General features: G+C 30.7%; 1 protein-coding gene across 4 annotated transcripts; it reads left to right on the top strand.

Annotated features, from left to right (window-relative positions):
* Nucleotides 1–29: 29 nt before the first annotated feature.
* LOC117156785 (mitogen-activated protein kinase kinase kinase 10) lies at nucleotides 30–11144 on the top strand. 4 transcript variants are annotated; one of them, XM_076618073.1, is made up of 15 exons: nucleotides 30–638; nucleotides 760–1011; nucleotides 1108–1342; nucleotides 1423–1640; nucleotides 1725–2065; nucleotides 2202–2382; nucleotides 2482–2630; nucleotides 2715–2887; nucleotides 3217–3463; nucleotides 3565–3684; nucleotides 4226–4423; nucleotides 5860–5889; nucleotides 8193–8604; nucleotides 8718–9053; nucleotides 9116–11144. In XM_076618073.1, the coding sequence occupies exons 2-15, from the start codon at nucleotides 821–823 to the stop codon at nucleotides 9840–9842; spliced, it is 3558 nt and encodes a 1185-aa protein (XP_076474188.1). In that variant the 5' UTR covers nucleotides 30–638; nucleotides 760–820; the 3' UTR covers nucleotides 9843–11144. The 4 variants fall into 4 exon arrangements, with proteins under 4 accessions (XP_076474188.1, XP_076474187.1, XP_076474186.1 ...); XM_076618072.1 differs by having other exon boundaries at nucleotides 746–1011; XM_076618071.1 differs by having other exon boundaries at nucleotides 715–1011.
* Nucleotides 11145–12161: the final 1017 nt, after the last annotated feature.

Here is a 12161-nt window from a genome sequence, read left to right as displayed (position 1 = left end):
TTCTTTCTATGAATCGTGGTCCAATATATCACGTCAACGGTGGGGCCGTCAAAACGAAACATGGCGTCCGTTAGGTTATTGCTATGAGTGCTGGTTCGTTTTCTATCATTAAATGTGGAATCATCGTGCGTTTTGCGGGCTGACGCAAAGCGTCGTGTCCTCGGGGAGGCAAACACGTCGCTTTCAACCCTGCATGTCTCTCGTACATTACTCCTAGTGCCGATTCAATGAAAAGAATCGGCCTTACCAATAGTGGCTTGTGGGTATACACACCCCGACGCGAGACTCCAAAGTGGTTTTATGGCATATCGAGCTTTTTTCTACTCTCCTAGAATTTTTTCTCCACTACTCTACATAGGAGTATGGTCGACGAAAAATCACAAGATCTTCGTCGCTTTATTGCCGGACTCACGAATCAAAATGCCGGTCACCGTTAAAGTGTTTTTATGCAAGGGGTGTTAGTGATCACCTCTTCTCATCTTGTTTTTCTTGTAAAATTTGTGCGTAAAATTAAATTATTGTCAAAATATTTCATAATTGGTTTACATTCGTGTATTGATTATGATTGAAGAAGAAACGTGTGTTAAATGAACATGAATTGTGTAAGGATGTGTACAGTGTTGAAAAAATAATGCAAGGTGTATATTAAACTTTCACCACTTCTTATATATGTTTCTTTAGTTTATTTGAGACAAACTAACAATACATTTAAAGTGTTCTATGTTATTTGTGATTCTATTAATAGAATATTACGCTAAGGTTACAAAACAAGAGGGTGTAATTTCCAAAAAGTGGAAGACTAAGAAGAGTGTAAGGCCATATGCCGCCAGCCGGGCTATCGGCAAGAGGCTTGTCTACCTTGATGGACCACGGACAACCAGATGCTCGTCATCGGAGCGAGCGATTTCTACTTCATCCAGAGAATGGATCCTCTAATTCTCATAGTCCTAACACAGCCAACTCATCTCCACGATATCAACATAATAGTAGAACAAATAATCATTCCACAAGGTATAAAGTGTTATTATAGGCCCATAAATGTGTAATGTTTTACACACTTATGATAGTGAAATAAAATATATCTCACTTAAATTTTGTGCATTTTAGTTACGGATATTTATATGGGCGTACATCTAGCAACAATATGTCTGATAGCAGTGTTTCTGATACACATAGTGGTGGTACAGCAAGAACTGTTTCTCAACAGACTAGTCCATCTCACGGTACACATTCCTCTTCCCAGTCAAGGCAAGACAATAGTTCGACAATTTTCACAGCATTATTTGATTATGTTGCCCAAGGCGAAGATGAATTATCTTTACAAAGAGGTGAAACAGTTGAGGTAAATTGTTTATTATAAATATCTGTAAAATTAAATATCTTTGATTAGGATGCATATATATATTTTATTTTATATGCTAGGTCTTATCGAAGGACTCAAAAATCTCAGGTGATGAAGGATGGTGGACTGGAAAAATCCATGGAAAGGTTGGTATTTTTCCAGCCAATTTTGTTGCAGAAGCAGAAAGTATTGATCGAGTTTCATCGGTGATTGATAAAGTTCAACCGGTTGAAATTGACTTTGAAGAATTACAATTAGAAGAAGTGATAGGTGTTGGTGGATTTGGAAAGGTTTATAGGTATATAAAATATTATAAAATATTATAGTTAAATTTGTTAATAGTTCTTTAGAACAATATTTATAATAATTTGTAACATTTTAGAGGATTCTGGCAGAAACATGAAGTGGCTGTTAAAGCAGCCCGCCAAGATCCAGATGAAGAACCAAGTGTTACATTAGAAAATGTTCGACAAGAAGCTAAATTATTTTGGTTATTGAAACATGAAAATATTGTGCAATTAGAAGGAGTTTGTTTAAAAATGCCAAATATGTGTCTCGTAATGGAATATGCACGAGGTGGTAGTCTGAACAGGGTTCTTAGTGGTAGAAAAATCAGGCCTGACGTACTTGTTGATTGGGCAATACAAATTGCTCGTGGCATGGATTACCTTCATAATAAAGCACCTATAAGTCTTATTCATAGGGACCTAAAAAGTTCTAATGGTAAGGCAATTAACATATTAATTGTAAATAAAATATCATTACATCATTATTAGTTGAATATATATATCATTATTTGAATATATATATTTTTACATGAGATGTGTTAGAGTAATACATATTATTTTTTTTATAACAGTATTATTGAGCGAACCTATAGAAAATGATGATCTACAATATAAAACTTTAAAAATAACTGACTTTGGATTAGCAAGGGAAGTTTATAAAACAACTCGCATGTCAGCAGCCGGCACATATGCTTGGATGGCACCAGAGGTTATTAAAAAGAGTACTTTCAGTAAAGCCAGTGATGTTTGGAGGTCAGTTTTATGTACCTCCTATATCACTTTAATTGTAATAAATGTATCTATATAAATAGTAAAAAATTTTTTCTTTTTAACACATGAATACATCTACAGTTATGGCGTGCTTCTATGGGAACTTCTAACTGGTGAAACACCTTATAAAGGAATAGATGCTTTGGCAGTAGCGTATGGTGTTGCAGTAAATAAACTCACATTGCCTATTCCATCAACTTGTCCTCAACCTTGGAGGTTTTTAATGGAAGGTATATAATTATATAATCATTTATATAATCATGAATTATTTTAATTTGTATAACCTTTAAAATAAAAAATGCTTTACCATTTAGCTTGTTGGGCATCTGACAGTCATTCGAGACCAGGATTTGCTGAAATTTTAGTAGCATTAGATGAAGTGCGTAGTGCATTTGCAGCTACACCACATGAGTCATTTCACACAATGCAAGAAGACTGGAGGCTTGAGATTGAACAAGTTCTTCATGGATTGCGCATGAAGGAAAAGGTATAAATTCGAAATTTCTTTGCCTTGCAAAAAAGGACTTCTACAAAAATAAAATCTTTTCATTACTGTAATTAGCATATGCATCATTTATATCAGTATAAATAATGTTTATAATCCTTCTTTTATATGCTTATGCAAAGGCATGCCGTTCATTAGAAGAGGTAAGATAATGTGTAACTACAGTTATTGACGCTAATAATTATTTTGGTCTATAACAAATATATGTACCTATTTATACTATATTATCACTACACAAATTTTTTGTTTGCGAAAACGCATTTGTTTATCAAACACATTATTATAACCTTTTTTATATGTTTGTTTATTAGGAACTGCGCTGCAGAGAAGAAGAATTAACGAAAGCACAAGTGCAACAACGACAACATGAAGAAAACTTAAGGCAACGGGAACAAGAATTAGCTGCCCGAGAAATAGATTTATTAGAACGTGAACTTACTGTAATGATAATTCAGCAACAAAATACTCCTACACCAAACAAAAGACGCGGGAAATTTAAGAAATCGAGGTTAAAACTGAATAAAAAGGAGCCAGGAAGCAATATAAGCGCTCCTTCTGGCAAGTATACTGTGTTATAATTTATCTTAACAATTTTGCATAAAATTTAGAATGCTCTAATTATAAAGTTAAATAACCACCATATGTTTTTATCCCTATAGATTTTCGTCATACAATAACTGTTCAACATACAGCGTTAGATCGAGGAAAAGTACGAAATCCATCGAGACCTAATAGTCCACCAGGCTCGCCTAGTATTCCACGACTTCGTGCAATTGCATGTGAGTACTTTGTTTCCAAGATTTTCAGTAGTTCACAATTTCAATGAATAATGAATGATTTTGCTATAAGAAATTTTTTTAGTATTTTCAAGAAATTTAAATTACACTGTTTGTGCTTTGTAGTCACATTGTATTAATTTAACAACGATTTTTATTAGCATGGTGTGAATAATTGGATATATTTTGATATATTTTTGAAAAATTACATATATATGCATATAATCTATGTTGTGTTTTTCATTTCCTTTTTCTTTTTTTACTCTTTTGTAAGAATGTAGAAAAGAATGATAATTTGAAGATTAGAAGAATTATATGATTGCAGTCATTTAATGTAGAAAACCAAATACAAAACATTTTATGATATTGAAATATTTTTTGTAACTTCTAGATAAAAGAATTTCTTAATAATGAATATTACTAATAGTCCTCATGAAACACCTTTATCTTTTTGAAGCGCGCATAAAGTTTAACAGAGTCTAGGGTAGGAGGGAAACTTAGTACTGTAGTGAGTAGCGTTTTGTTTTTTGTCTTCCTCCTTTAGTACCGGCAGATGGAGTAAAGGGTAAGACTTGGGGACCATCAACACTCCACCAACGCGAACGTGGGGCTATTATCACGCAACCACCAAATCCTGCATCTCCAGGTGGCAAACGGTGGTCTCGCTCTGCTCCAGATCTTGAAAAGACACCCCTGCGTACCGCCCTGTTGGCACATCGTTCCCCGCTTCTTCAAGAAATAGGTAACCCCTCCTCCAGAAAGTTGTACTCCTCAGCAAATAATTTGATAGACAGTCAACCAGGATTTAACTGTCACACTAGGATTAGCTATAACAACATTCCAGAAAATTCTAACAACATTGTGCAAAGCTCGAGCTGTTCACCTTGCAATATAGGCGAAGACTCAGTTATTGTGGACAACGATATTTATGAGTCTGTGGTCTTACATAACAAATCGGCAGATAATCTTAAAACTCATTTCTCGGATGATCATTCAGTCATGGACAATTACACAAAATCTACAGTTGGAAATAATTTAAAAGCTTCACCTCCTAGGAGTCAAAAACATGTGATTGGTGACTGGGAACAGTCGTATTCTTCAAATTTTGTACAAAGCGTAGCGTCTAGTTTGGTTGGTACTGCGAAACGTGTAAAAAAGAAGAAACGCGAGAGAAGTAAATCGAAAGAATCAAAGCGCAGAGATAGCTCAGAATCACGATTAGCTGCTTTTGCTGATTTCTTTCGTTCCCCTTCTGGATCAAGGAAAAGCTCTTTAAATTCTCCGCATAGTACGGAGCGAAAAAATTCTGTTACCATTAAAATTAATGATACAGATGGATTAGAGTCAAGCCCTGAAAATTCAATAGGTAAAAAGTTTCACCATAAATCCAGAATTTCTAAGAGTCCATTAAGAGTCTTCAATAAGATGAAAGCTTGGGGAAGTCGAGATGCTTTAGATGATAAAACTGCTGTTGTTAAAGTAGAATATAGTGCTCTAGACAATACGATATCTATACCACAATTTAATCGACGTGATTCCGATCAAAGTAGTGCAATACCTAAATTCTTGACTGCTAATTCACGCGAAGGAATAGATTTCGAGAGTCTCGAATCAGAACTTTGTAATTTTGATTCGGAACATTCAAATGATAGTTCTATTTCAAAAAATTCTTTAGGTTTATTCTCAGATAATAAATGCAAAAAATCCCCTACCTCTTTTGACTATGTTAGTGGTATATCAGATGCGTGTTTCAAACAACGCGCTCCGCAAGTAGATCAAAGTTTCAAATTGAATTCCTCTTTAAGTAAAAAATCAAAGAGTAACGAATACTTGCGTAGTTGTGAAGATCATGTTGATACTATAAATTCAGTTATACATGCATCTGGTTATATACAGGATTGTGAATGTCAGAATTCCCAAATCAATTATGAAGGGAAAAAGAATTTAATCGAATCCTTAAGAAATGCTCCTTCCCATAGAAGTTCAGAAGATGTGAATACAATTATTTACAACTCACCTAAGACTTCGATTGCAGAGAAATTTTTAAAGAAGAATGATAAGTAACATTGCATTTCACAAAGATAAAGATGTGCATATCACTCGTAGACGCGTTTCACGAAAATGTCTTCTTTTTGTTTTATATGTTTTAGTAACAGTCCTATATTTTCTTTACTGCAGGCCTTTCTGAGGAAAACATCTATCCCACTCGTAAGTCTCTTTATATTGCTGTGCAATTGTTTCACATTTTATAAGAGACCTGATTGTTTTTCTTCTATATCATTGGTTAATGATATTTTTATTTTTTCCTTTTACATTATTACAAAAGTAAAGATCTCAGATGGATAGTGCCTTTATATGTTTATATTTTCCTTCTTTATTTTTCTTTTGCTAAATTGTATTTAAGTAGATTGTGCTTAGAACTATTTTTATTAGAATGCATGAATATGCAGTTCAGTTAAATTTTTTATTTGCTGATTATCTAAAAAGGATATCTTTAATATATAGATATATTTTTAGTGATACATGTACAGTTGCATACATTTAATGATAAACTCTGTTTTCCTTTTTTATGTTGATAATATGTTTAAGATTATTTTATTCTGTTGAATTTTTGGAATGGTACATATTATTGCTATGTATCTTATAAGAATTTAATTTTTTAATTTTACCAGATGAAGAATTGAAATTCGTTTTATCTGCATAAATTGATAGCCTTGTTAATTAATTTTAATTGATGTCTATCAAATTACATAATAGATATATCATTTTAGGATATTTTAATAAAGGGTAGTCAGTACCCTGCAATAATCTAAAAACTATTTATCCTAATTTAAACTGATAAAAACTTCATATTTTGAACTGTAATTTAATGAGTATATAAAATGTAAATGCAGTCTTTCTGGTGTTGGTTCTTTTCTGATGTTATCTGGAGTATATAACATTCTAACAAAGCAGAGCTAACAGCCTCTTACTATGTCAAAAGAAATCATGTGCTTCTGCCACTACAACAAAAAGTTCTACATTAAAATTAATGCCTTCAATTAGAGGCGTTTATGGAAAAGAGTGTTTTTATATAATTATACAATCCCCAAATTAGAAAGAAATTACATCAAAATTAAAAAATTATTATGCAAAGTATCATATATTAGTTGCGAGAGTAGAGTTGTATCTTTTCTTCATTGCTTTATATGCATCTAGATCAATTTCAGATTTTGTTAATTATTCAACCTAATTAAACAGCGATTTCATTTTTGTATTATCATAGACTTTCGATATTTTTAGATTCTGAAATTTTGCACACGTTACATACAACACATGAAGCAACACGCACACTTGTATTTAGAAATAGAAATTTTTTCAATAAAACCTTTTCAGTTGGACACATTGAATTTTGTTTTTTCGTTTTCTGAATTTTTACGCTCGGTTTGTAGTTATATTTATAATATTAAAGAAATATGTATATATATTTTGATTACTACACCTATATATTGAAACAATATATTTTAAATATTATCTATATAGATCAACAATTTTTAACATATTTGTTTTAAATAATTTACTAACTAAGAATGAAATAAAAAATAAATATTTTATATTATTTTTTCTATATAAATCAATTTTTTATATAACTACTTATAATCGAGCGTAAAAGAATCCTTTTGCATGCTTCCAGTAGGATCCTAACAGTTAAGGCCATTTGGGTTTGGTCTTTTTCTTGTCTTAAAATTCCAATTTTATTTGTAATAAGCACACCATTGATTTTGTATATTCTTATCATATATTGATTTGAGTATAATATACGTATAAAACATTTTTATAGCAGTATTGTACGACTATTTATTTATTTATTAATGAATAGGCAAAATTTATAATAAATAAATATTAAGAGAGAAAAGAACATTCTGAAATGAGGAAATGAAAATTATATAGGGTAAAGAAAATTTTATTTAAGATTAGTTAAAATTAGTGCTTATACATATTGTCTTAAAAATAGTTTTTACCTTCTTCTTTCTTTACACTCTGCTTTACTTTCAAAGTTTCAACATTTTTCAACATTTTTGGTTTACTTTCAAAATATGGGTTTTATGCATTTAACATGAATGTATTTTAGATAATAATGTACAAGCTTTTTGAAAATTATTGATAACAAGAAATGGTTCAAAGTTCGTGGCATGTAATATTTTAATATAATGCACGTAATACATTGTGCTTATACATATAAATAATTGTAAGTAATGCAATAACAAGTAAGCATGTTATAACTTTGATACTAAACTGTTTATGTTAAATTTAATATAATAAACATGTATAATATTAAAAGGCTTGTAAAATTTGCACATAAAGGTAAGGAATAAAAAAATAATAATAGTAACATAGTGTCTTAATCAATTTAATATTATGAAAAGGAAAGTAAATACTTTAATCATATTTTGTAATTCTACGTACACATATTTTTATAGATATATAGCAATATCACCATTATTATTGTAGAAATCTGATTGTTTTTGTAGATTATACAACCTTACCACCTGATCTCTCAACTGACTGGATAACATCAGATTATCCTTTGAAGCCTGGGTTGACTGGACCTTACATTATGCCAATGCCTGTACCAATGCCAACTCTTTACAATGGGGAAATGAAGAAGCCAAAGTTAAGCATAATAGAATTGGTTTTATACAATATCGCAGCTATGTTAGCTGGAGTAGCTACTGGATATGATGTAAGAATGTCAAACATATCTCCAATTCATCCAAGACTATATCCACGGCTTGGTGAGTGTGAAGATGAGCCTCCACGGTGGTGGTTTCAAGCAGATACTGGATCAAATCGTAACTCTGGTTATCTTGGACCTGATTATGAATTTAGTTCAAGTAGTGGTTATCCTCATAACACGTATCATGGACCAGCTAGACATTACAGGTATGAAATTAGAACATTAAATTTGTAATAATATTTTCTTTTTTTACATATATATACATATATTAACATGTTCTTTATATATTCATGTTATAAATAAGACAATTATTATACAGGCCATTCTTAAGTAATATGGGTGCTATAGCACCTGGTCTTCCACCAAGTGTGATGCCTGACAAACCTTTAAGATTCACTGATTCGCCACAACATTATGCAAGCAATACAAGTTCTAATGCACCAACACCAAGTCCTAGAAGAAAAAGTAGCAGCACTAGTAATGAAGATGTGTACATACATGATGCAGGAAGAGTTGATCGGATGGAAAGAGTACCAACAATATACATGGGCAATGTTGCTCCTTTCCCAGACTATGGACCTCCAGTATATACAGTCGTTCCACCAGAATATTACAGATCACCAGAACCAACATATTTTGTACCTACAGATTATCAGTAAGTAATTATTTTCAGATATGAATTTTTAAATATTACACTTAAATCTTTTTCTCCTTCAGTGATAGAATGCTTGAGTGTTCCGAATTTCCACATGCTTATGATAATCCAAGCAGCATAAATAGTCCAGCTCGACCAGTTTCAAGACTTCCTTCGTATACTCATCATCGTACTTCATCAAATGTCTCAAACGCGAGTACATCGAGTCAAAGTAACATTAATCCAACATTTCGTTTAGAAGACGAGGATGATTATTCTTTATATTCACCTGGACATTATTACCAACGATCTTCAAATATTGTCTCAAATGTTGGAACGTATAGTCCTAGTATGCTTAATCATGAATATGGTTCTCAATTACTGACGCGTCAGAACTCGCATGATTCGAATTCAAATTCTGGAGAAAGACCCAGTAATTTAGAGGTAGTTAGTCGATTACGGTCAAGTTTAAAACGATCTAATTACTCGTATAATTCTCCAAATAAAAGCGTAAGTAAAAATAATTCCGGTTCGGGTACTCCAACAAATCCTACTCCACCAGATTCTTTAACATCTGAGGATTCAAGTTATGTTTCAGCTAAGGATAGTCAGATCTCTATAAGTAGGGTTCGATTTTCTCCAGTAACATTTGATCGAGATGGAGTTTCGCGTGAACATAGAGAAACGTTACTTGATATTCCCGTACATGGACAAAATCAAGATGCTACCATACCCTTACAAGCTAATCGACGAATGAATAGAAGTAGAAAACCAAGTATTTCTGAATTAGAAAGAGAATTTTTGTCATAGCATTGGCTTATTTAAAATGAAAAAAAATGATAAAAATTAGGGATTCGAAAAGTTTTGTCAATCTTGAAAGTAACACTTAATTGCAATCACACGAATCAAACAGTTTATGATGCGGCAGAAATTTATCGAATCATAACTAGAAAATACAGCGATGCACGTTGTCAAAGCACTGCCTCCTGCAAAACATTTTATCATGTATTGGTCATCAAATACAGTAAGAATGTAACATTCCATATACTGAGACATTCTTATAAAAGACTCTTGTATTCAATTAGACTATTTTTAATTTGATAAAGAACTGATATGTCTCATGTATGTTTTGTAGAAATAGTATAATTACCAAGATGACAAATTTGCATTGATCATTCTGTACTACAGAATGTTTTTAAATCATATTTTATGTATTATAAATGTTTTATTCATACATTCCGCACATCCTGCATCTGCTGTTAGCATCTAGCATACAAATATCATATATTTCTATTATTTGCATGAGTACTTGAAAAACTTTGGAAAAGGATAAATATTTTAATTCAAATACTCTGAAAAAACGTATATAAAATCGTATATACATACTTGTTATATTATACAATTTAAAATATTAGCTCCTTTTTCAGAATATTAAAGATTGAATTCTATACATTTATTTGTTTGTCTAATACCACCTTAGAGAAATGGGACTTTGTTGTTCCTTTAGTTCTACAACTGTCTGCTCATATTTATTACAAATATTAATGCTAATCATAATTTACATTCCATCAAAATTTTGTGACTGAAAAAGATAGTTAAATGTTGAAACTAATTATTGCATAACAAAATGAAACATATAATCAGGAAAACATTGATGATTACTTAATAGGATTGTTTATGATTTTTTTCAACATTACTTTATGACAATATATGTATGTATATTTGTAGAGTAATTTTATATTGTGAGCAATAGATAATAGTAACCTTTCCTAAAGTCACAGTGTTTTCCTGCATATGCTTAGGTATGAAACATAAGAAATTCATAAGAATTATAATAGATATACGTTTTCTTTTGATATTAAATTATCAGGTCTCATATATTATTTTATTAATGTTTAATCTTTATACAAGTACCATGGCACTAGATACACGTGTGAAAAGTTTGTACAGTAGCAATTTTAATGCATTTGTATGCTACTAGAATAATAGGTTTAATTTAGTATACCATGTGCAGTTAAAACAATACTTCTTTTATATATGAAAACAGTATGCATTGAAACAATTGGCATACATGTAGCAAAATGTTTGACATACTTAGTTCATTTATATAGCCATCTATTATGTGATATACTTTCAAAAAGTTTAGAACAAGGACACTCCATATACATAATCACTATTGTATATACAAGTATACATATATTGGACAGTTATTGTTTGTTTAACAATGTATTAATGATCAATACATTCCTTTATATTGGTTTCATTGTATAAAGTATGTGTATGAGTGCCCTAGAAATTATTTTGTATTTACTTAAAATGCTAATACATGATCAGAATACCAAGAGTTATGCAAATTTATTTCCTATCTTTTTTCAATCACTTGGATAGAAAATAGAAAGGAAATTAATTTATGAAACTCTCTATGATGGTTTATATTTTGCATTTTTATAATTGCTAAAACAAACTGAACTAATCTTGATTTTTACGTGTGTATGTGTTTAATTTATTGATTCTATACTAAATAACAACTAACATATGAGTTAGATTAAACTTACAAAAGGTAATCAAAACTTATTTACATGTTGCGTATGTTCTACGCTATTTTATGGTGAATCAAAATAATTCTTTTTTTTTATTCTTTGCCTCATATGAAATATTAAATATGAGAAAAAAAAACAAATCTTTATTTCAAAACTTATATGTTTTTATAATGATTTCCTGAGTAATAATCAGTATTGTAGGATATGTCTCAATATATATAAAATATAGAATTAATGAAAGAGAAAAGGATAAACTTTGAAGAAGTATTTCCTGTTCATTTTTATCTTCTAATTCATTTCTTTGTATAAATAATTTCTTTTATCCACTTAAAAGTTTTTGTACTGCCTCACTAAAAAAATTCTTTTCAAGATAAAACCAACCAAGTATTGAACATATATATTTAAATGTTTTTGAAATAGAAATATTGGATGCATTAAATTGGCATTTATATATATACAAATTTATTAAATGCATATAATATTATATATTTCATCTGAATCGCACTTATACTTTTTCAAAGTTCAATTTGTGAAATCTTGCATATAATTAAAATTAATTAATCGGTTGACTGAAATATTTATGATGTTA

The sequence above is a fragment of the Bombus vancouverensis genome, chromosome 4, assembly GCF_051014615.1.
Source record: "Bombus vancouverensis nearcticus chromosome 4, iyBomVanc1_principal, whole genome shotgun sequence".
Taxonomy (NCBI): domain Eukaryota; kingdom Metazoa; phylum Arthropoda; class Insecta; order Hymenoptera; family Apidae; genus Bombus; species Bombus vancouverensis.
Note: the sequence above shows the minus strand (reverse complement) of the source record. Positions and strands in the feature narration are given on the sequence as shown.